General features: G+C 40.9%; 2 protein-coding genes, 1 long non-coding RNA gene and 1 other non-coding gene across 10 annotated transcripts in view; 3 read left to right on the forward strand and 1 right to left on the reverse strand.

Annotated features, from left to right (window-relative positions):
• LOC139805888 (uncharacterized) overlaps positions 1 to 2174 on the forward strand; it is a 19332-nt gene extending 17158 nt beyond the window's left edge. For all 3 annotated transcript variants that reach the window (XR_011730038.1, XR_011730039.1, XR_011730040.1), the window contains 3 exons: positions 143 to 628; positions 1088 to 1336; positions 1643 to 2174. This is a non-coding gene — a long non-coding RNA (uncharacterized lncRNA). The remainder of the gene's footprint in view (positions 1 to 142; positions 629 to 1087; positions 1337 to 1642) is intronic.
• Positions 1 to 4517, reverse strand: part of LOC139805881 (argininosuccinate lyase) — a 7833-nt gene extending 3316 nt beyond the window's left edge. The window contains exons 1-8 of one of the 2 annotated variants that reach the window (XM_071764792.1): positions 4442 to 4517; positions 4281 to 4344; positions 2848 to 3042; positions 1972 to 2055; positions 1620 to 1676; positions 1296 to 1393; positions 585 to 662; positions 99 to 176 (exon numbers count right to left, since the gene is read on the reverse strand). In XM_071764792.1, coding sequence (XP_071620893.1) covers positions 99 to 176; positions 585 to 662; positions 1296 to 1393; positions 1620 to 1676; positions 1972 to 2055; positions 2848 to 3042; positions 4281 to 4292 — 602 coding nt within the window. In that variant the 5' untranslated portion in view covers positions 4293 to 4344; positions 4442 to 4517. The remainder of the gene's footprint in view (positions 1 to 98; positions 177 to 584; positions 663 to 1295; positions 1394 to 1619; positions 1677 to 1971; positions 2056 to 2847; positions 3043 to 4280; positions 4345 to 4441) is intronic. The other variant, XM_071764793.1, reaches the window with a different exon arrangement.
• CRCP (CGRP receptor component) overlaps positions 4160 to 24633 on the forward strand; it is a 30317-nt gene continuing 9843 nt past the window's right edge. Inside the window, exons 1-4 of one of the 4 annotated variants that reach the window (XM_071764806.1) lie at positions 4160 to 4359; positions 11730 to 11766; positions 14300 to 14398; positions 16417 to 16511. In XM_071764806.1, coding sequence (XP_071620907.1) covers positions 4298 to 4359; positions 11730 to 11766; positions 14300 to 14398; positions 16417 to 16511 — 293 coding nt within the window. In that variant the 5' untranslated portion in view covers positions 4160 to 4297. Of the gene's footprint in view, positions 4360 to 7581; positions 7652 to 8447; positions 8674 to 11729; positions 11767 to 14299; positions 14399 to 16416; positions 16512 to 24633 lie in introns of those variants that run through there. The other 3 variants (XM_071764808.1, XM_071764805.1, XM_071764807.1) reach the window with 3 other exon arrangements.
• Positions 8397 to 8467, forward strand: TRNAG-GCC (transfer RNA glycine (anticodon GCC)). The gene has a single exon. It is a non-coding gene; the product is annotated as a tRNA-Gly (tRNA).

The raw sequence follows: 24633 nt of genomic DNA on the forward strand, positions 1-24633 counted from the left end.
ATACACTGCAAATCCTGCTCTAGGAAGCAGGGACGTTACTTCTGAAGACTTTGCAGGACAAAGCAAGGCCCAGTGATTACACAAATAGTAGCCCTTACCTTCCCAAAGGCAAGACATTGATCCTCTTCTTTATTTCTATCAGGCGCTCAGAGTCCCGGGTCAGTGCCACAGCATGGCTAGGAAACAAAATGAGAAATGAAGCATGTGAAGTCAAAAATATGTGACTTTCCTTCCCAAGCAGTATGCTGCCACTCCCGGTGCTTGGAATCCACTCTTGGAGAGAAGAGATTTGAAAGAGAGCCTAGGAACTAAGGCCCTTTGGACTGGAACAGCTAGCAGGCATAAGGGATTCCCCGTGCTACCCCATTAGCTAAAGTATAATTATGGCTGAAGGATGGGAGTGCACAGGGTGTGAGACTCCTCTGCCCACTCAGCTATTGAGTCCCAGGTTGGCCAGAGTGACTCAGGAACTTGGAGGGTTCCTGTTCCAGTCTGCCAGGTTACCTCTGGTTTGTCACTACTGCCAGCTGCCCCCTCAGGGGATGAGAAGTCTTCCCCAAGCCTGTGTGAAGAAGTGTGGTTACCTGAGCAAGAACTGGCTCCATCTGATGGGCTGAGCTTTCTGCAGGTGGGTGTAGCCAGGCAAGATAATATCCATTTCTCTGCATGTGAAAGGAGAGAAAGAGGTGAGCAGCAGCTGTCAGGATAGAGGGCAGGGGCAGGTACACATCAGGGTTTTCCAGCAGGGTCACAATGAGAACTTCTCTAGCTTGTCTTGTGCTGAATTTGATAACTTGCTCTCTCCCTGTCGTCTGCACCCTAAGCACACTGGGTTTGATCCCCTAATCTTCCTGTGTGGTGTGCCTGTCCTAGTGCAAAACTGCTTGGGACAGTAATCCCTCTGTGGCCAGCAAAGATTCCCCAGTCCACCACCAGTCTGGAGACTGGTGAGTGGTGATTGAGGAGAGTTAGCCAGGAGTTAATACAGCAGAACTTTTCCCATAGGTAGCAACTTGTAGCATGTTAAAAGTCCCCACTCCTTCAGATGGACTTGGTGCCTTCTCAAGTCTTGTGCTTCCTTTGCCAGGGCACACTGGAGGAATGGGAAGGTCTCTGTGATGTGAACTGTGTAGCAAAAGGGGCTGTTGTCTTTCCCTGTGCTATCACACATTGCCTGGCTGTAACTTCCTCCACAGAAGGCCCTGCAGCTGCCCTGGCTGGTGTCAGTCAAAGAAGGAGCCTGGAAGTCTCCTGCCCCTTCAAGGCCAAGGCTGTGGGTATGGAAAAGAACTTACGTAGCTGCACGTTCCACCAGGGTCTTAATGAGCTGCAGGAGGTGAGTGGAGATGACAGAGAGGGAATTCTTCATGAACAGCTTCAAGTCAGTCACAACCTGTATGGGGTTGACCACAGTCAGTCAAAGCAGAATAAAGTAAACCCCTCCTTGTTCTGTGTGATGGGAAGGTGCTTCCTCTCCTCATTGGTTACTTTGTTGTGGTAATGTCACCATTTCCAGCTCTCCAAGAAGAGAGACAAAGGCCATTCTTGTCCAAAGAATCCTGAAGAGAGATAGGGAAGGAGTAGAAAGGGGGAAAAAAACCCCCACATTCTGTCCATACCTGATCATTCCTGCTTCTCCCAGTGTGCAGCTTTCCAGCTATGTCTCCAATCAGCTCCTGAGGACAAGAGAAGAATTTCTGTCAGCATGTCTGTATTCTAACAGGGGAGATTCCACATGATCAGACCTCCTGCCTGCCTGGAAGACACTCAGCTCCAGAATCCTGTGAGTAGCCATAGGATCACTTCAGGGCCCCTTCCACAAGAGGGGTGTTAGAGGCACTTGTTGATGCACCTGGGGTTTCAGTACCACAAGGTCCAGAGGAATTTCAGAGTGGGACAGAGGCCCCTGTACTTAACATCAGGCAGATCTAGCTACAGAGGAACAGGAGCAAGAGGTTAGAGGACCCAAACCTTTAGTCTGCGTTCGTTGGCAGTGTGGATGTCCTCATCACTTTGGGTCACCACAAAAACTCCTTTAGACCACTCCTCAGAGATCTACAAACATCAGCAGAAATACCAGTCAGCCACAACCATTCCCATGTGGTGTGTGGGGCTGTGAGTGTCCCCAGCAAATACAAACATCTGCCATCCCAGTGGAAATCAAAGTGTTAAGTCTCATGTGAGCTCAGGCCAAGGCTGGCTGCTTGCTCTGTCCCCAGGTTCTGTGCTGTGCTTGGTGGGATTCATCTCTCTGCTGTGGTGACCCTGCAGTGTTATGGCTATGGGAGGATTTAAGGATTGCAGTGAGAAAATGAGCTGAAATGTCAGTGACACAAAGATGTTCCTATACAAACACTGTATGGAGCCCCCATTGTCCATGGTGGGTGAGCAACAACAATGGATATGTTAAAAAAATCGCTTACTGCAGGCTTCTCTTCACCCCTATACAATGCTATGCATTGCTTCCTACTAACTCAGACAGCCAGACTCAAAGGGATCCCAGGTGCCAGCAGAAAAAGAATATTCCTGATTCATACTGCAGCAATTCCTGGTGCATGTTGAGTCTGAAGGGGATGGGTGTGCAGGTGACACTGAGCACACCTCGCTGAGGCACTGGGGCTGCTGTGATGAGTGTTGGCAATGTGCACACCAGAGTTTCAGGCTGTCACTAGGGGCTTGTCACCTGGTTCACATCCTACAGTGAACCAGGTTTTGGTGCCTTTAGTGGGATGCAATTTGAGCATCAATCCCCTGCCTTGATGCAACCAAGTCTACCAAGGACAACTCATGGACAACTTCAGATGCCGTTTGTTACAGCACACATGAGGGATGTGAGGAGATAAATACCTTTTCCAGGCCACTCAGGATCTTCTCCAGCTCACTTTTAGATAGGATCCCAACCTTCTCCAAGGCTTTGGCATAAGCCATGCTCCCCTGGATATCAACTTCAGCCAGTCTCTGATCAAAGGTAATGGAAGCACTGAGCATCTCCATGACTGGATCTGTGCTTCCAACAAACCTTCCTCCTATCATTTTTTCCCCCTGCAAGTAAAGAAGAGGCACGTTCAAAAGACTTACTGATATATCCCCTAAAAATCAGTTAATGTCCATCTCACTTCTTGCCCAAATTAAAATGAGGACATACTTAGAAATGTATTTTTAGTGCTGTACCATTGATTAGAAAAGTCCTGGACTTTAGGACCTTTGGCAAAGAATTCTAGAGATGGACAGTATGTCTCTGTCAGTAGAATTTAGCCCTTGGTGTGTCAGATCTGGCTCAGGAATCCTCCAGAATACTGTATTCCTGTTGGTCTCTGGAGGGAGTATGTACTGTCTATGAAAACAAGTATAAGGGCATTTGGTGCAAGACCAGCATGGATCTCTTAAGGCAGCTGCTGATCACTGATAGTATCCTGACTTTGATAGTATCCTGACAGGGAAAAAAAAGTCAGGGAGTCAGGGATATAGTGAAAGCTACTATTGACTGTTACTTGAAATAATATTTGAAAATAATATCATCTGCTCCCAGGATGTTTTTACAAGCTTTGGCATAAGATTGGCAGGAAAATAATTAAGGTGGAGACTCCAGAAAGAGAGTGCTGAGGCCTTTTAAGTATCAGAAATATTCGGGTGAAATGAAAAGGAAAGAAAAAAAAAACCCAGGGCCCCAAACTTCCCTCCTCCATAGCTACCCAAGGTGTCTGGGCTGCCGGGACCAACTGCCTGGCTACCATGGACAGCGGGTGGCTACTGGGACCGGGACCTGGGACCCAAACCACCTTCTCCCCAGCCACTAGTGGCACCATGTGTCTGCAAGGAGAGCAGGAGGGAGCCTGCAGAGGCCTGGGTGGCTGGAGATGTATTTTTGAGGGCAGGTTTGTCCAGAGGAACTGAATCGGGGCTGATAAAGTTTTGCAGCTCCTTGCTGGGAAACCCAGGGGTGAGTGGCAGAGGGGATGGGGTGTGAAAGTCAGTGCTGGGAGCCAAGTGCTTGGATGGGGGTGAGGAACCTAAGCATATTTGGAGGTATCCAAATAAATCTTTGAAGTACCTTCAGTACTGCAGGTTTGCACCAGAATCAGAGGTGGGTTGTCAGGAATATTACAACACGTGTGTTTGCTGTCCCTTTCTCCATTTAAACCCCAGGAAAACGAGTGAAGTAGAGAGGAGCACCCAAAGAAGCACGGCAGGTTGTGGTGCTGGGGTTAAAACACAGCTGAGTTTATGTTTGCCAGAGCACCCCGAGACCACCCCACCGGAGAAGCAAAGTTCCCCCTCACCTCGGCTGCCATTTCAGATGAAGTTTTTGCTCGTGTGCGTGGCGATCCCAGGAACTGCTGCAACCTGTGGAACAGTGAGGTGAGACTGAGCCCTGGGCCCTGACTGGCTCCTGGCTCCCCAGTCCTGGAGGGGGTTCTGCTGCTTGCCCAGCCCCACTCACCTCTCTGCAGTGCAGCCCCAGCTGCTCACTCCCTGCTCCTGCCTTTTACACGCCTCGGAGGGGGCTGGCAGCTCGTTCCGCCCCGCCGGGGCGGAGTGTCCCCAGGACCAGCCCTGCTTCAGTCACCCCCTTCCCCCTTCGCCCTTCCCACCCCTCTCCTGCCTTCCACCCCTGCTCCACCAGCACAGGATGAGCAAGTCAGAGAGAGAAGTATTTGGAGAGAGGGTTGCTGCAAAGAGGAGGGTTGGGAGAGATGCTCTCATGTTGCTTGTCACTGATGTTATTGATGTGGTTTCTTTGGCAAGTGCTCCTGCAGTTCCAGGGGGTTTTCTATATGGTTTCCCTGAAAGGTCAGCTCCTTTTCTGGGAATACCCTTGTATTAAAAGAGCTGCATCACTCTGTGTCATCCCTCTCTGTTGAGAAGTCTTTGATATGAATATAACTGATATACTCAGTTGTATAACCCAACGATGGGTCATCATTGCTCTGTCCATTGCCACCCCAGCAAACACAAAAGAATCAAATGGATGGGAGGTGGTTACTCTCTCCTTTTTCATGTGGCTGAGACTTTCCACCCCATTTGTAAGGATGCTGCAGCTCCAGCTATGGGACTTCCCTGCTGTCAGCAGCTGCTGCGTGGGGTCACTCCTGCCAAGAGGCTCTTGTGAGCCACAGACTGCAGCTGGGGGGTGTGAAGCTGTGCCCTGCAGCCTTGGCAAGTAGCTTGTACCTTGAACTCATCGACCCCTAAATATTATGGAAGTAGAGAACTGATTTAAAATATAAGATTTAAGCTACAGCTCAACACCAATTTCTCATTTCTTCAGCTGCTCCACAGAAAGCCAACTGCTTGCTGGTTCACCTTACTAACTGTGTTATTGCAGTATAATAATATAGTAATAATATAATGTTTTCATGGTCTAAACTTTTCACGGAGCTCAGGAAACATTCCAAATTTCTCATCCATTTTCTCTCTGTTCTGCAGCTTACCTTCTTTTCTTTTTTACACTAGGACATCTACACTGGGCAGCAGTGCTTGATTGTTTTGAAATCATGTTCCTTCCTGGTCTGAAATCCCTCATTTTTACCACTTTTCCTGTCTTTTTCACCCTTGAGGAATATCCTTCACTTTACTTGGGGCTTTGACCAGAGATTGCTGATGTGTAGGGAAGATGGTAAGCACTGAATTTATAACCAGAGTGAATCTGTGTGAGTAAGATCTAATTAATCTGTGTCTCATATTACATGTAGCAAGGACACATTCTTTCACATGTGATCTGTCATCAGTATCTCTGTGTGTTTAGCAAACTTCATAGGGATTAGTTTGCTTGTAGTATGCTGTGCTGCTTAACTCCTGTCCTAGTTTGTAGCTGGGAGATTACTAATTCTCTCCTTTCCCATTTTTAGATTAAACAGGCAATAACTACCATTTCTGAATATCAAGCAATGTAGAATACAGATTTATATTTTTATAATAAAAATGGATGTGAAACTGTGAATCCAAACAGACGTCAACAAAATAAAAATGAACACTGAAGAAATAGGATTTCTTAGAGATGCTTGGAGCTTGCAAAAGAGGTTTTTTAATTAACAATGAAATGTATTATCTTCATTACTATTTTTTCTATTTGTTCTTTTTTTTTTTTCTTCCTGGTCTCTCCACTTCCCGTTATTTTCTTCCAATACTTTATTTGCTTAGTGAATGAGAAAGGTCAACCCCCAAAATCCCCATCCTACAGCTAAATACCAAGAAAGGTCTGAGGGAAAGGTCTTCCACTTATTTTCCCTTCTGGCAGAGCAAATGGCACATCACTTATACATAAATGTTCCCTGCTACACTCTTTTTCAAGCTGTTGTACAATGAGGTGGTACTAGAGAGTAGATTGGCTGTTTTTGTAGTGGGGGGAAGTGTAATTATTTTAATTTTAATGTATTAATGTATTTTTGTTGTAAGAATGCAATACTTGGGGAGTCTGGCTCTGAAGGAGTCCTTCATTGGTTTCTAGATACACATTTTTCAAGAAATGGGACTTATTTTTGTAACTGCATCCAGTGAAGCAAAAGAATGGCATAAACTGCTACAGTGAACCTTGTTTAAAAACATTGTTTTTTAACTGTCGTTTTGGTTCAGAAAAAGAAGAAAGTTCTACAGGCTGAAAGTGCTGGTCAAACACCCTGTCAGCTTGATTGATGCAAAGCAGAGCTGACATTTTTTATAAAAAAAAACACAACAACTTTGTTTAATGAATTTTGAATGTAAAAGAAAAAAAAAAAAGGCACTATAGGGTGATCAGCAAAATGCTGAATACAGTAAACATCTTTCATGACAAAGAATACAAATACCCTGCAGATCTGCTTTCAATAGCAATTACTAGACCCCTGCTTTCAATAGTTAATACCGAGGCCCCTCTCTCACCAAGCCTTAGTGGTAACAATCACAAGCCACTGCTTAAAATGTTGACATGCTAAGCACATTTAGAAAAACCTGTGTCTGCATTCCCTATGGATGGTGTAGCATAACTGTCTAACTCCTAAAGGGGAGCAATTAAAGCCAAAGTGAACCGAGCTAATCATCTCCTAAAAAGTTGTATGTAAGGGTAACTTGAGCCATTTCCCATCTCCTTTGCATGATATTAACAAATCTGTAGCTGGTCTGTATAAGTATCTGCACCTTAACAGGTGCAAATTTACAGGTACATTTGCACCCTAACATATGTCTACATTGGAAAATATTTTGGAAGAATATTAGAACAACAACAACAACAAAAAGCAACCTGTTGAGAGAGGCATTTGTATTATGCTTATTTATCTTAGCTGCTGGGATCAGGCATCATCATCATGAACTGTAATAAAAGTATATTAGCAAAGGTCTGGAATGAAACTTTTGGAGAAGCAGTGAGAATAAAGCTGATAAGTTGATGCTGGGGGAGAGATATAAGGAGGAGATGCAAAGGAGAAACAAACTTAATATGCTGAATATTCTGAGCTTGTATCTAAAGAGAGTGATGAGAGGCAGGGAAGAATTAGTAGATTTCTGGAACTAAACTTTGGAATTTTATATTTTCAAATGAAAGCTGACATCCTTTCCCTTCTTTTCTCCCCTGTAGCTTGTCTGGGAGCTGGTGTACAGGCAGCTCCATATGCAGGATTTGAGGCATAGCAGAGAAGTTACAGAGCATTTGCTGTGCTGATTTTGGCCAGCTTGCAAGGTCAGTTAATCCTGCCATGAAAAAGAACTGCATCCATTACATCCTGTCCACTGAGCCAGACCACTGGCTTGTTGTCTGCTGTTTGAGGACCTTTTTCCTGGCTCTTTTTCCATAGGGTGCCATGAGAAATGATTACAGATAATAAATTAATTTCTTTCTGTACTACAGTCTCTGTCCACCTGTCTACTGGAACTTTTTTAGGGGTCTTAAACTGAAAAGGGCTGAGAATGCTTTGCAGTAGGTTTCTAAATTCTAAAAACTATATCCCTGACTCTGATGCCTTTTTTCTCCTGCATCAGGCTATCCAAGGGTCAGTGGTCAGCAGCTGCCTTAAAAGGGAGATGGGTGCTGGCCCTTCTACCATGTGCCCTGACAATTTTCCTTGTTGTAGCCATGGGAATTTTCAGCTATTTGCACTCAGTGAAGTGTCTTCAGTTTTCCTAATAACAAAAAGGGCACTTACAAAGTGTAATACCAGTAGGTTAAACAGGAAAGAACCTCACTGATGGCAGGAAGGGCAGAGCCGTGCAGGGTGCTTTAAAAGATGACAGGGTATAACTAGATCAGCCTTGCAGTTTTCCGTTTGCACGTGACTAGAGACGGAATTTCCGTGGATCGATACCGTTTTCCTCTTGTTCTGTTTAACAATGGCTTATTAGAAGAATCAGCACAAATTTCGGTGTTTTGTAGCGTTCCGTCCCGAGTAGCTACAACTCAGTGGGCGGGAAACTCCTCAGCATGACGAGCATTGGTGGTTCAGTGGTAGAATTCTCGCCTGCCACGCGGGAGGCCCGGGTTCGATTCCCGGCCAATGCAGCCATTCCTTTTGGTTTTGCTTTTTCCCCTTCCGTTTTATTTCTCCTTCCTTTTCCGCTTCCGTCCTGGGCGCCAAAACCTCCTTGAGTTCAACACCCGCTTTCCCCCCCCCACTCCCCTCTCTCCGTACCGGGCGGGCTGCGGGTGTGTGTGTGAGGGGAGCTTCCGCGGCGAGGACGGCGGTCGGGGGCGGACAAGATGGAGGTGTAAGGAGCGGCGTGAGGGGCTGCTGTGGGTTGTGGGGGTTATATAGGGGCCTGGCTGTGGTGTGGGGGGCATATAGGGGTCTGCTCTGTGGTATGGGGGCTATATTAGGGTCTGCTCGGCAGTGTGGGGGGTATACAGGGGCCTCCTTGTGGTGTGGGGGGTATATAGGGGCCTGGCTGTGGTGTGTGGGGGGGAATGTAGGGGCCTCCCTGTGGTGTGGGGGTTATACTGGGCCTTTAACACCCCTGTATCCAGCAGTGTGTTCTGGTATTCTAAGGAAAAACTGAGGGCGGTGGTGTTTCCTTTCAAAAATCTTGCCGAAGCATCTGTTGGGGTGAAAGGCGTTGTGGCTCTGCTTCGTGTCCCCATCTCCTCTCCTGCCCTCCTGTGTCCTCCCTCACGGCCCTTTCTCTGTTCTGCCCTGGAAGAGGGGAAACTGCAGCTTCTGGGAGAGATCTTCCTGTCAGCCTCGGGTAGATGGTTTGCTGTAGGAGCTGAATATGCTGCAGAAGGAAAAAAAAAACTCGTGGATGTGCTCCAGAAATTGCAAATACAAGAGGCAGATCAAAATTTTGGCTAATTCAGTGCAGTTACACCAGCCAGCTGTCCCAAGCAGCAAGATTTGTTGCTGTCTTACACCCATGGCACTGTGTGTTTCTGTCTTGCTAGCATCACCTTGGCATGAAACAATAGAATTTTGACTGATTTGACTGTGGAGCACGTTACATTGAGTGATTATATATGTGTACATGGCTCTGGTTTCTAATGAATAGGGGCATGGAGGTTGCAAGTCCTGTGGGATTTATGTCAGCATCTACCAAAAACAGCTGAGCTTTTACAGTTGATGTTATCCATTATCATTAAATCTTCTGTGCTATTACAATTAAATATTTTATACCTAAAATTGAAAAGTAGATAACAAGTAAGAAACATCCATTGAAATATGGGTTTGTATTATATTAGCCTTAACATGAGCAGCAGCCTGCAGGGATAGGACCTGTTCTTGCTGCTCTGTACTGACTGAAAAATGCTGTGAATACATGCAGAGACTGAAAGTCCCTGTTGCGTGTGAAGAAAGATAGGATTTGGTTTAAATATACACCGTCTTTTAAGCAGTAGATTTAAAAACGTGAAGTGTCAATGATATTTTTAAAGGTGTGGTGCTGCACACTAAGGTACTTTTTAAATATTATAGGCAGAAGACCTTCTCAATAATATTTTGGTTTGGACTTATTGGGAAAATGTGACCTGTTTAAAGATTCTAAAAAATGTTTGTACATTTGGAGTTGTTGTGGGATTTCTTTCAATTTTGTTTAAATTGTAATCAAGCTAATATTGATTTTTTTTATGGAAAAAAATCAAGCTAACGATTTAAAATACACAGCAGAATTAGTGTATAATTTCTTGTTTCCAGCATGTGAAACAGACAGTTGATTAATGAGAGATAGGACTGAAGAAAATTGAATTTCTGCTTTGCAAGTTCTGTAAAAGCATGGTCTTGTTTATCAGTTTATGGTTGTGGTATGTCAGCACAACGAAAATTGTTGAAGATTTGAGATTGACTCATTTGTTATCTATTATTAGAAGAAAACAAAAGGTATTTTCCTGAATGACAGAGTTTTAGAACTAGAGAGGAAGCAGTTGTCTCAAATAGTTAAACATCAGATAGATTTTACAAACCCATTTGTAGAGTAATGTATTTACTCTATAGGCCCCTTTCACTTATTTAGCAGAATAATTCCCTATAGAATTCTTCTGTAGCATTATTATTTCTAACAAAGAGGATCTTTGATCCATAGGGATTTCTGTAGTGATAGCCTGAATGCAAACATTCTGAAGAATTGCATTAACCTAACAAAAGCTATATGGTTTGTAAAACATGAATGAGAACTAATGCATGTGTGAGCTCCCTGGCTGAAGTTTCACTCGAGTCAGCAAGATGGAAGTTGAAGTTCATCTCAGCATATTTTAGAAGCTCCTTTTCATTTAAAAACAATGATAGAACCTGTGGAAGTTTGTGGATGAATTTAACTTGTTTGAAAGTGATGAACGTGACAGATCTATTCAAACAGTTGATGGTGCTTAACAATACATTGTACCTTTTTTTTCTTTGTGCTTGTTTTTTTTTTTTTTCCCATAAACTGCCACGCAGACCTGAGAAAGGCCTTTTTTTGCTTTTGCATGGAAACTTTCTGTTGTTGTGGCTACTGACTGCTCAGCAGAATGTGTTGTTCAGGGAATATAGGATGTTCTATGTCAGTTTTTTTTCTTTTTTTTTTTTTTTAGTTAAAAAATATAACACATATTAACAGAGGCATGATTAATCTAAATATGCACATGATTCCAAGAGAGTAGATCTAGCCTACCATTGGTGGATAATGATTTGGGCTTTCATGAGACAGAATTAGCAGGGAAGTGTTTGGCAGGTGGAAAACAGAAAGCTCTCAGCCTTGCCCTGCTGGTAAAGGAGTAGCCACATAAAAATTCAAGAAAAATTAAGTGGAAGTGCAATAAGGTTTTTTTTTTACTTGGTTCCATATGTGTAAATTTGTCACCATTTCTATATCTATACACACACAAATGCACATTGTACATGAATAGTCATTGTATTTTCTTTTTCTGTGCTCCTGACAAATATCTTTTGTGTGTGTGTGTGCTCTTAATGACTTTTGCTGCTACTCTGTATTCAAATAAAACCCGAGGCCTTTTTCGCTAAGGAAGAAGTAAGGCAGTTTGGCTTCAGTTCATGAACTTGAGTGAACAAGAGTGTGGCTGACTAAAAAGATTTTGTCATGTAAATATATTGTGGTGGTAAATTTATGGGGCAAATTCTGCAAAACATACTGTATATTTATGTAATCTGTTTCTAACAAAATATTTCCTAGAGGTGGCAACAGCTTGGTAATTGTAGAATCATGAAAAAGAGATTTCTTGGGGATTTTTTTAAGAAACCAGCTTATACTGGCTGTTCCTGGAGAATTTGCACAACTCAACACAGAAGCTTTAGACAGTTTCATGTGGAACATAAATTAATTGTTTCAATTTTTCTTTTTAGAAAAGATGCAAATGCAGCATTGCTAAGCAACTTTGAGGTAAGTTGATCGGTGTCCTCGTTTTAAATCAGCAGTTTAAAACTGTAATCAGTCACTTTGTACTTCTGTGGAAGTTGAACATTGCCATGGCAACGAGCAGGTCCTGTGTGTGTGATTTGCAGCTTCTGATTTTAATTTGCTGATCTGAGATGTTTTACCTCAGGATAAACACTCCTAGGAGCCAATGATGGACCTGGTGTCATGGGAAGGCTACTGTGCCCTATCATAATGACCAATGAATATTGGCACACAAATAACATTAAAAAAATACCATTTTTTGTATTAAAAAGTTATGAGTCATTTTCCTATCTCCTGACATGAAGAGGTTTCAGTACTCTGTAATTTTTTTGAATGGTTTTAATAACCAAAGTGCTTAGCTTATATTGTTTTATTACTGAAGCTTGAAAGTTGCACAGCTGTTTCGTCCTATTCTGAAATAAATCTTGAAATGTTTTATCTTGAGCTTCATCTGCAAAGAGCAGGCAACCATCTGGTGACTGTTAGAAGGGCTTTAATGGGGTGCTTGGAAACAACTGTCTTGCCTAAGAAACAGATGATATGTCAGCTGAAGGAGTATTAAGTATCTGTTTGTTAAAAACGTACTGTTGCAGCACAGAAAATAGCAAGTATTTCAAAGGTTATTTGTTGCAAAATCACCTCTGCTTCCTTCTCCTTCATTCGCTGGGATATTGCTGGAAATGAGGTATTGCTGCCTGCTGAGGCTGAAGCAGTGGTGTCAGCCACACTATGTGAAATCTGTGTCCTAAAGGTTTTGGCCAGAATAGGGAGAACTGCAGAATCCATTCCTCATGCTCTTCACTCAGGACTTTTCTTCAGCAGAATCTTTATGTTGATGAATGTACTGTGTGTGGTGGAAAAAAGCAGAAGGAAGTGGAAAATGAAGTTAGTGATGAGAATGTGTATTTCTCAGTTCCCTTTCACAGCAGTTGCCACGCATGCAGCTTTTCCATTCTCTGCAGGAAGGGATTTGCAGAGTCTGCAGCTACAGGCTTTCAGGGCATGGCTTTTTACTGCTCTTCAAAGTACTGACTCCCCTAAAACTACTGATCTCTTTCTGTTTGCTCCTGTTTTCAGTTGCAATGTGACTGGCATAGCTAACACACTCCTTACTGAGGCACCATTTTGCACAGGAAGTGGTGTTTGAAAGGAGTATTCAGGACTGACATGTTGTGTGTTCCATGCCTGCATTTCTTCTGTGAGTTTGGAGTTGTCATTTTGTGTTTTCTTGTCACTGGATACATTTTCTTCAAATACTTATTGGATAAAAGTTCATAGGCTGAGTTTTGACTCTCAAGTCAGGATTGAAAGTGTTCCTTTTTCATAGAAGATGCAATATAAAGTAATGGCAGGATATGTGGCTGAGTTCTTATGTCTCACTGTCTAGAAATGCTGTGTTCTTATTTCTATGGATTTCTCAGTTTATAACGTCCCTGGGTCTGGATATTGAATGAAACTTACCTGAAAATTAGGGGATAAACAGTAAGAAGTGATCTGTGGTTATTGTCTCTGGATATATTGTAAAGCCTGAAGCAAAACATCTGAAGAAATTTCAACCTAATGTAATTTAACATGGGAATAAAAGAGCAATTGTGATGCTGTCTCACCATTTTGCTGCACATCCAGCTATCATTAATAAAGATGTTGCAGTGTTGCAACAAATTTGACAATGCACTATTGCAAAATCAAAATGTTTTCCTTGCTTGCAGACTTACCCTCTGGACCTCATTCCTACATTAATATTCACTGCATCAGAAACGTGAAGACAACTTTATTACATTCTTTTCAAGAATGTCTGCTTGTGTTACAGTGTTGTGATTAAAAAGGGAGCTAATTTAATCTTTGTGGTTTAACATACTGTAACACCATCCTGGTCACTGTACTGTTTACTATTATGAATAACTCCACTGGAATTTACAATGGGATCACTGATCTCAGGAGCATCTATAGGTGAAGCCTTTATTTAGTTGGTTCCTGGCACTGCAGCAGTTGTAGAGTTTACTATTTTTCACAGATAATGTAAAATTGCCTTTATGTGAGACAAGACATATATCTATTGTAAGATTATAGGGACTTCTGTCATAACAAATCCAGTAGGGCTATGAACTTAGGTGACATTTGGCTTCAGGCATCACTTATACTGAAATGGAAACTCTGTGCCAGTAGAGCAAGGTATAATCCAACTCTGTGCAGTACTTGGGATTAGATACACAAGAAACAGATTCATCCTGGCAGCTTCTCCTTTGGGGCTCTTGGATGACATTTAGCAAGTGCTGAAAATCTGTTTAAAATAGTCACAGTTTTGAAAAAACCAATTTACATACCTGTTAAGCATTCTGGTGCCAAAATATTTTTCATTTCTATTGCTGGTACCTTACCCAAAGCAGCAAAGCTTTTTTGCTGTTGATTGGTTGATAGGATTTTGTGTTGCTCATTTATGTCTTCCTGCTGTAGTATTTTGAGGTAAATTACTCTCATATGCTCTAAACCACTTGGTTTGGTTTTTTTTCCCCAGGTCTTCCAGTTACTTACTGATCTTAAGCAGCAACGCAAAGAAAGTGGGAAAACCAAGCAGAGCTCTGGTCAGCAGAATCTGAACACAATTATGTATGAAGTGAGTAGCACTGTGAAATTCCTTTGCAACTTAGCACAGGCTGGAATAATTCACATCCTTAGGTTTGTATATTAATGTCTGTGAATTAATAATTTTGTGTCATATTTCCCTCTATTAAAAAACAAAGTTTAGTCATTTTTTTGCCACTTTTCTGTGGTCATTTTATTCAGGTTGTAGTCTAACAGCACAACCAGGGCAGAAGCATGCAGCTACTCCTATTAAAAGCCATCATTTATAAGAACAAAACACCCCCTGTATTTTAACAGTTTAGTTTTGTGCTTTTTTTTTTTTTAAGTTACAAATATTTTATCCTTCTAAGATTCAGGGCAGAACTTACTATCATTTGGTGAATTGTTGATACCACCTAATCATGGTTTCAAAGCTGAGGTACAGGTATTTTCTTATTTACAGAATTAAACTAGTGATTTCCAACTAAAATAGATTACTTTTTTTAATCAAAAGAGCAAAATAGAGGCCACTTGAATGACAAAATCACATGTACAGGTAGCAACCTCTGTTGGATGCCAGACTGATTATAAATGTTCAATCTATTGCTTAGAACTTTTAATTTTTTTAAAATATCTCAACTTAGCAACTTCCTAACAGACTTGCAGTGTGACCTATTGTGTCCATGTCAAAGAGCTGTGTGAGCAGCACCATGAGTGGCAGTGCACTGAAAGAGTTTGCCTTGCTTGCATGAGTAATTCTGTTGAGCAGTGAAACTACTCATGTGAATAAGATTTGGCCTGGGCTTTGTTTTTGTTTTAGTTCTGGCTTTGTTTGAAAAGGTGTAGAGTTGTAATTCCTAAACCTCGTTTTCAACAAAATAGGGGCTTACAAAAAAATCTATTTTAAATCTTCATGGAGACTCACAGTCTCCTCCTGTACCTCTTTAAAAAACAGCTGAGAAAGATCCTGTAAGTGTATTTTGTCAAAATACACCTTAAAGCTTTAATTGTCTTGGTATATTGGTACATGTTAAATACCTATAGGATGCTCATTTTTGTCCATGGAGTGGAGCTGTGTAAAATCTAGGTTTCTACTCCATATTTGACTGAAATAGCACCAAAACTTGATCTCACAGGATTGTGTTCATTCATGCTGAGTATCTGTTCAAGAGCTGAGCAGGCTTGTATCCACTGGTACTGAAATAACTGGATGAAGCTTGCTAAACTAGAGCTGTTTGGCTGTATGTTGGGCATTTTAATTGACTTGAAATTGTTGAAAAAGCCTAAAATGGAAAAAAATTATTAAACTATTAAATAATCTTGTTACATAATAATGTGATGATTTCATTTAGGTCATTATTGGTGTAAAATGACTCCTTTTTATCTGAAAAGATCAGGACAGGACTCAGGAAAGGGAGGGTTATCTGGCACTTCATTGTGCTTTTAAATTTATTTCTCAGTAGACCAGTGTCCATCTGACTTCTCAAATATGAATACTCAGTTTAAAGATTTTCTGATTAAGACACTTTATGGGTTTTTATTATTATTATTTTTATTGTAAATAATCAGTGCATGCAGTGTCCTGCCCCATACAGCTCTGTATTTGCAATTCATTTGGTGCATCAGATGTCTCACACAAACAGCAGGTGTTTTTTCAGGGAACTTGCTGCTTTCCTGTACTCTTCAATGTGTGACTTTTCCCTTTAAACAGATGAATGGCTGTCCAAAGCCTCAGGAATAGTCAGACAAAGCTGTAACTCTCACCTGGTTGTGTAATGAGCTGGTTGGGTCATGTCTTTACAGAATGGATTCATTGGGGCTTTCTGAATAAATTCTAATGTAATTTCCACAGATAATTTCCTACATAATATAGTTACATATTGCCTGTTTCTTACTCCCTCAGGAAATATCAGTATAGTCTTACTGAAGACAGAAAAAATGTGAGTGGTTTGTCATCTTGACAGTACTTCCCACTTAAAAAAAAAAGTAAAAATTGAATTGACTGAATACACAACTGGTAAAGCAACTCCTGACTGGAATAATGTATCCTTTCCTTCTTTTCCTTTGCAGACACTGAAGTACATTTCAAAAACACCGTGTAGGTACCAAAGTCCTGAGACTGTGAGAGAATTCCTCATAGCAATGAAAGGCCATAAGTTGACCAAGTGAGTTGAAAATGTGCTTTTGAGTAAAGGTATAAACTCATAGAAATGTTAAAAAACTGATCCTTGTGTACAGTATGATAATCTGTCTGGTTTTAATGAATGAAGTTTTCTGTTAAGTGAGAACCCAAACTGCTACAGATCATCCCTCAGGGTTATCCCTTATTGGCATTTAGCAAACTAAGATTTTAATCTTTTTGTGCTGTTTCATCACTGATATTTATGTCCCCTAGGGTTTCTGAGATGTACATTTCAGTTACCTAAATATTGTATCAATCAACCTTTTTCCTCTCCTCACAGTAAAGCTGAACCTAAAGTTCATTCTTCTTCTTTTGGGAAATCTTGCATAGAAAATACAAGCTTTCCTTCACAGTCACAAGAAGACTCAAATGGCATTTTTCCACACTTTGGCAGTGGTGTGAATGCTTGCTCATGGTGCTTGAAATGTATAATCCTCTTGAACTTCTCTTCAGAGTGTGAGTGAAGCCTGTTGTAAATAGACCCAAAAGAAGTCAAATCAGTTGGCTACTTGCTTGGTAGCTCTTATCAGTCATCTGGTTTTTAAAGCAGAAAGAACAAAGATTTAATTGTTTCTAAATGGCTTCTCTTTCACCACAGAGGAGCAGTTTATGTTGTATAGACACTGGCTGCATTTTTCATCCTTGCTGGAAGGACACCCAGGGAATTCATGCTCTGGGAAGGAGTCTCTTTGCTTGTGTCACAGAAAAGTGCAAAGTGAGAGCATCTACACAGTACAGTGCCACAAGGCAGTTTTTCACACTGTCCAAAGCAGAGTGATTTGAGTAGAGAGCAGACTGTCACCTATTTTGTTGACTTTCAGTGCCCCCTCTCTGCAGTTATGCTCACATCCAGGATACCAGCAGCTCTGATCACACCATTGCTGTCACTGCAGACCCTGGGGTGCTTCTGCTTGGAAGCTTTGTCATGGGGATTGTCACTGTGCTTGTAGAGCTTTCTTTTGTAGAACTGAAGTTGCCAGCTCAGCATGTTCAGTCCTCCAGGAGCTCATTTTACACACACATTTATGCAGTGGGCATGGCTTCTTAATTATTTTCTGACATGGGGGTGTTGAAGCATGGAGAAAATGCTTGTTTAGTGTAAAGAGCTGGTAGCATAGAAATGAAAGAAAGAATCCTAAAACTGGCAGCAAACTTTCTTGAGCAAGTAATGTGAAACAGTCATCCTGTTTGAGGTGAAATAAGCTTGCTAGCTCTAAAGAGGGCAGCAGTTTAGGAAAGTAGCACAGCAAAAATCCAGTGGGAATTAAAAAGGCAAATAGAATGTTTCAGAAGTAACTGAATAAGTTAGGTACAAGAATCCCATTAAAAGTCAAAGGTGGTTTGGTTTTTGGTTGGGTTTTTTTTGTTATTTTAAAGCTCGTTTCTAAATCCCCCAGCCTCCTATAGTGCTCAGCTGTTTTGCACAATATCTACCTAAATATTCACTTTCCCATGCCTACTTGTTCTGTTAGCACTGCTGCAAAAGTTGAAATAGTTACAAGCTTTAAATTAGCAGGTTTTTACGATTTTTTTTTTTAATAGATGCTTGGAAGTACCTTTGGTTTCAGGTGTTGTCCTCTCTGTCCTTGTTTTCTGAATCAGATAAGCAAGAGAATTATTCCCAAGTCACTTCCTTCTGCATAATGGCACAAAGATAGGAGGTGAAGAGCCAGCCACTGATTGAAGTTACAAATTTACTGCACTTATGGCTTATCAGGACTCAGACTGGACTGTGATACCTTAGCTTCTTGAGCATTCTGTACAACTTTTACTTTTTTAATATTTTTGTCATCTGGTACAGAACCTGTCAGCTTTGCATTTGCCACGTACTTTACAAAATAAGAAACAGAGCTGTTTAGTGTGATCCTGGCACCACTTCTCTCTTTTAATCTTTTCAGACACTTCAGTCTAGAAGTACCAGAGCCCATCTGGCAGCCTCTGCACACCAAAACACAGCAAGCATTTGGTGTGCAATTACTGTATAATGCACTTTATGTTAAACTGCTTAAAATCATCGTGACACCAAGGACATTTTGAACTACCCTTTGGTTCATAACCAAGATCATTTCAACACTGCTCTGTTGTTAAATAAATGAAAAACTAAAGGATTTAATCATTTCCATTCTGTGAGGCTGAGGTGGTATGTGTTTAAAAGACTTCACTTGACATTTTGTTCCAGTTATTTGAGTGAGAGCTTTCTTCCCCTTTGAGAGGAAAGAACCTGCAGTGTTTGCTCTCCAGGGCCTTGCTTACATGATCTTGCAGTAATGACCTTTCCTCCCACGGAGAGTAATGAATCCCAGAGTCTGTCTTTGCTTCTTCCTTTCTGGGTAAAGCATTCAAAGATGTTCTCTCTCCCCTAATCTCTTAGGTGGTCTCTGCTGGTAACAGTTTTCTGGAGGCAGCTGATTCAATTTAAGATAAATGTTAGTTGGTTCCTGGCCCCACTGAGGGCACAGCAGAATTTTCTGGTTTTTCATTGTGAGAGGGGGTGTATAAGCTGGTTAAATGCAGGACTGGTCAGGAACATCCCATCCTCTTAGGAAGCTTTGCCTTCCTTTTAAATTCCTTGTTATGACTCTGCTTCTAACCAAGGAAGAAACAAGCAGTGTGCTTCTGCTGTTAATTAGACTCAGCAATCTCTTTGCTAATATAACGACTTCAGGGTTTTGAATACAGGAAGGCTTTAAAATTACATCTAAAAACCAGGAGGATTCATAGGGTGGTGAGCTGACTGTCCCCACGGAGCATGTTATTGCAGCTCTCGAGCACTAGGCTGTGCCATTGTATGGGAGAATTTCCAGGACAGACCAGAACACCAGCCAGAGAAGCACCAGGAACTGAGGCACTTTTCAGAGCTTTTAATCAAGTGAATTGTCATTTTCCCTGCCCTCATTCGACAAACCTACAAAAATTAACCGTGCAGAATGCATTGCTCATCAGGCTACAGTTCCTCTAATATCACCTTGAATCTTTTCTTTCTCTTATTGCTGATATTTTCTACTCAAAACACACATCTTTTCTGCTGATAGCCATCTGTTTTGTGATGGGTTTTTCTCACTAGTGTTACAGGGAAAAAAATAAAAATCCTAAAAGGCAGATTTTAAAAATAAATGCTTTTGTGTGCAAACAACTTAAACCTTTCAGAGCAATTTCAGATTGCTGCCTTGATAAATGGAGCAAATGTAAAAATCTGTATCACTGATAGAGTCAGTAAAGCATGCTAACACATTTTTTTCCTTGTCACAGTTATTTTGGGAAAATCAAAACTGAAGAAATGAAATTTTTCTAAAATGAAAACCTCTGAGCTGTCAGCACAGGGAGTTTTATTATTACCTTGTGGAGACCTCAAGCTTTGGCTGGCACTGCAGTACAGTAAGCCATGCTGTTCTTAGAAATACAGTATGCCACTGGCAGCTGACTTTCCAGTTCTAGTCCCTGGAATGCTTTCATATTTTGTGAGGTACTATGAATGGCATTGCATGAAAAGAACATTTCTTAAGCTTGCACTCTGTAATTACAATTAAATTAAAATTGATTCTACTTGTTCTTCTTCCTGTTGTGAATAGCCTGGTTTAGATCCAATTTTGGAATAATCATATTTCCAATCAATGTATGTTTTGATAATTTAAAAAACTGGACATAAACATTGCCCTGTTTGACTTTAAATCAACACATTCTAGGAAGTGTTGAGCTGAAAATCAGTAGTTCTTTTAGAAAGTATTTTCCTTCATTACTGCCAAAAACTACACCAAATGTAAACCTCTGGAGCAATGAAGGCTGAATTGGTTCCTTTGTTATTTTTGTTTCCTCCAGAGCTTTCAAAGTGTATATTGAACCCCAAAGTCAGGATGGTGCTAATTAACAATAACATCATTTAATAGTCTTTTAAAAGACTGTTTTGTTTCTCTCTGAACTAATGGGAAATTAACCCTTTGATCTGGAGCAGTGGTGCTCTGGGTACCTTTGCCAATCCTCAGATTCATGCTGGGCAAATGTAGCACTGAAGAGCAGTGGTAGCCCATGGGGAAAACACAGCCCAGGCAGAGAATGGAGCTGGGATTTCACACTCCACAGCTCAGGACTGCTCATCTGTGAGCCCCAGATCTTGTGATGGTGAATCAGACAACATTCTACTGACCCAAGACTATAGAATTTGACTCTCTAAGTGTTTTTAGCTAGTTATAAAAAAACCCCATATATTCTTGAGGATAAATTTGCCCCTGAATGGCCACGGGTGCCTTGGGTCTGTCTTTTATTTTTAGTTCTGTGTGCTGTGTTTTGGCATTAATACTGTTCTCTTCTTACCAGAAGAACACACATGCATGTATGCACACACAGAGTCTCCAAGTTTAGTAGCTAAAAAAAGGCCAACACCCAGACACATGATAGAAGGTTTTGGTTAAAATCTAAATGCTGCAGATATTTGGTTGGCTGCTGACAGAATAGGATACATCTTGTCTTAATTTGCAACAAGAGGATGTAACTGTTTTGCTTTGTTTTTAGAATCTGTGAATTTATTATGCACTGTAGCAATGTGCTGTCCCTTCTGTCTACTCAGATTTGCACTGTGATCTTGAACACAGCACATGGATTATTTTTTTTATTTTGTCTTCTAGGAGAACATTTAGTTTGATTGCAAAGTATTACACTATTGTAATCCTACATCCTCCCCTCCTGTACTACACACTCTCCCCTCAAATACAGACCTCAGATCCATTTTCTTCTCCCATAACTGCACACATTTGTGTCTCCCACAGCCTGAGCTTTACCTGTCCTCATTCCACACCATTTTCCCCTCAGCTGGAAGTGCTGATCTTGGCTCCAGCTGTGCCTCAGCTACTGCTGGATGTGGCCTAGGAGTGCTCAGCCTAAGAGCAGTAATTGCCATTTTGGGATTTCTCCCCAGGCAGGGGCTGTAAGAGTGTGCATAACAGACGATTAAATCTAATTACTGGAATCCTGCTTTTATGTGAGAAAATGGCTTTCAGCTGTCACTCATCTTTTCTATGTATTCTTCCCTTCAACGAGCAGCTTTCATATTGTAAACTCTTACTAAAATCCAGTCTAGAGAAAGGACAGAGACTTACTATTTTGGGGCAATTAAGTTGAAAATATTCTTCACCTTTTAGAGAATGGGACAGTTATCTTTTTTTTATTTAATGAGCGTGGGTGTAAACATGCATGCTGTAGAAAGTGTTAGGATGGATTCAAGTGAGTTGGATAAAGTTCATTTTGTTTTTCAGATGTAATGGAGCATGAACAAAATTCAGGCTTATGTCTGTGGCCATCCAAAACACTGCAGTCAGTACTGATGCCCAGGAATGCAGCATTTCCTTTCCTTAAAGCCCATGAGTGATCAGGTTCTAATAAGCATCAAAAGGGTCCCTTGAGCTCATCTTGGATCAAGTAGTTGGAGAGTGTCTGTATTTTGTACAAAAAGCAGAAGAGCTGCTAAGGTGGAGCTCCCAAGTCAGCAGAGGTAGCTGTTCATGTCTTGCATACATGTGTGCTTGGTATTTTTAAAATAATCTTATTAGTTGGATATTTAATAAACAGCCAAGATAAGATGTTACTGTATTGCAGGAGGAGCAGATCTATCTGTACTAGTATCCTGTGTACCCATGCTAGTATCAACATCTTTGTCCAGATGTCTTCAATTACAGTCAATTATCCCTTTGCCATTTAGCAGTATTTTGCCAAAGTAAAAGAACTTAAATTTTCATTATCAGGATCAATTTAGGCTCATCAGCAAATAATTTGGCTAGATACCAATATTCAGATGACAGCAACTGAATAGTTGGTCATTTCTCTATATATTTGGATCCAATCTCTGTGTAAATAAAACAAATGCATTGCTTAATTGTATAGCATTAGGATCTCTAAGGATTATTATTTTGCAGCGTTAATTACTGTTCATAATTTCTCAAACCCTGTAACACTAAACAAGCACCTTCAGATGAACTATGTCATTTATGTAGCTTTTGTTTTTTTGCACCCTGCTGCTAATTCCTTTTTGATGTTCTGAGTAATTTTTCCAGTAGGGAGCTTTGCTAATCAAAAAGAGGCATGAAATTTTTCAGATAACACATTTTAATGACTTGCAAATTATCTCCCATTATTCTGCACACATTTTAAGAACTGCAGATACCCTGAAAGATGCCATCTTTGCTGAAATAATGCTTTTGAGATCCATTTATCTCAACAGTGAAACTTCTGTCTCTTCCCTAATGAGTCAGAGTAATGTTAATGACTTGTAAGCAAAAAGTCTTTGAGGTGACCTTTTTTATGGAGCTCTGTATTTCTTGTCTTAAGGAAATGTGAACAGTTCCACTAATTGATTGTTTTATTCACGAGCTATAATTGGTTTTAATTTATTTCTGTTGTTACTTGCTCTGCCAGTAATCTCTTTGATAATGGAACTCTACCTGTTTTCAGATCCCTCTGGATAAACAAGATTTGCATTCTGTAGTGCAGGCATGGTATGGCTTTCATTGTTTGATCCTGTTTATTAGACTCTGAAGTTTTGTGGGCAACAAATTCAAAGATACTGCTTGGAAAAATGTGAATATGAGGAAATCATCTTACTTTACAAAGTTGTTGTTTTTTTCTCTCATTGATCCCTTAGATTTCCTGCTCTCAGTTTTAACTCTGGTCTAAAGGGTCTCAGTATTTGTCTCCCTGCAGTATTAATGCTCTATTTCTATCCTGTCATTACTTATGACATTAGGAAATGGGAGCAGTAACAAATGCTGCATCTTTTTTACAATGAAGCAGCCAACAGTGCTGCTCTCAGTTCAGTGTTAAATTCAACGGTGCTCTTAATAATCTTCTTTTTGTAAACATCAAGCTGCCAAATAGATACAAGTGATTAGCATGGGAAAACAAAGGAGGTGTATTCCCTGCTGCCTGCCAATGGAAACATGTTTGGCTTTCCTCCTTGGTTCCCCAGAACCAAAGCAATCTAATAAATCAGGCTAACCAAGCTAATTCTGATTCCTTTGTGTCTCTAAAATAACAGCGTTCAGAATTGAAGACCAAACCCTGTGCTGCCAGGGGGCTGGTAACAGGAGAGGTGGGGGAAATGTAAACAGTTATTCTGCAGGAGGGAAGAGAGAGCGTGGTCACTACAGAGGGAATTGGCTTTAAATATTGATTTATACCATAATTGACACAAAGGACCTTCTCCCCAAAACCCTCCAGGAATTTTGCAGCCTGGATGCACTTTCCAGCTCATGAATGCAAGGGCAGATCCTTTCCAGGGCACTAGAAAATCTCCAAGAGGGAAGGAGGAGGTCTGGCCTGGAGCCATGACCACACAGTCCTTTTCAGCATTATTTAGTGGAGCCTTCAGGGAACAGAGCAGGATCTGCTGCTGCAAACTGTCTCAAGGGCCTTTTCTCCTCCCGCACTTTAACTCTTCTCCACTCTTACACCACCAAAACCTTTGAAGCACTCACTGTGTAGCCATTTCCTCTCAGGCTTACTGTCTGTAAAGTGGGAATAGTGATCCCTCCTGCTTTGCACAAGACACACAAATAAGTCTGGGCAAGCTTGAGGAGCTAATTTGGTAATTGGTGTTTTTTAGAAAACACTTCGAAACCACCATTAAAATATTTGCTTTAGGAATGTATTTAGGCCCTTTTTTTTTTTTTTTTTTTTTTTTTTTAAGGAGTAAGTTGATGGCCCTACTTGGAAGTGAAAATGCTTATGTACAGGTAGAAACATCCTCATGTTGATCAGCAAAAATCTTTTAGCTGTGAAATCTGAAATCAATGGAAAATCTGCCACACTTGTTGGCATTTGTTCGTGTGCCAAATGTCACTTTAATGCAGACTTTTTCTGAAGACTGAGAAAAATCTTCTGTTGTTGTTCTGTAGAAGTAGAAAAGAAAATTAAAAGAACAGGGTGGTAGCCAAAATTTTTGAGCTTTTTTTTTTTTGAACAGACATTTTTCACAGTTCTGGGGTTGATTAAAATAGAGTTTTCTTCTTTTTCTTCTCCTTTAAAAAGTTCTAATTCTTTATCTCTTTCTCCAGGTTTGAGATTGGGGGGGAAAAAATAGGTACATTTGTAAAGTAAATGTAAATTCAAGATGTTGTATT

This window comes from Heliangelus exortis, chromosome 21 (genome assembly GCF_036169615.1).
Source record: "Heliangelus exortis chromosome 21, bHelExo1.hap1, whole genome shotgun sequence".
In the NCBI taxonomy this organism is placed as follows: Eukaryota; Metazoa; Chordata; class Aves; order Apodiformes; family Trochilidae; genus Heliangelus; species Heliangelus exortis.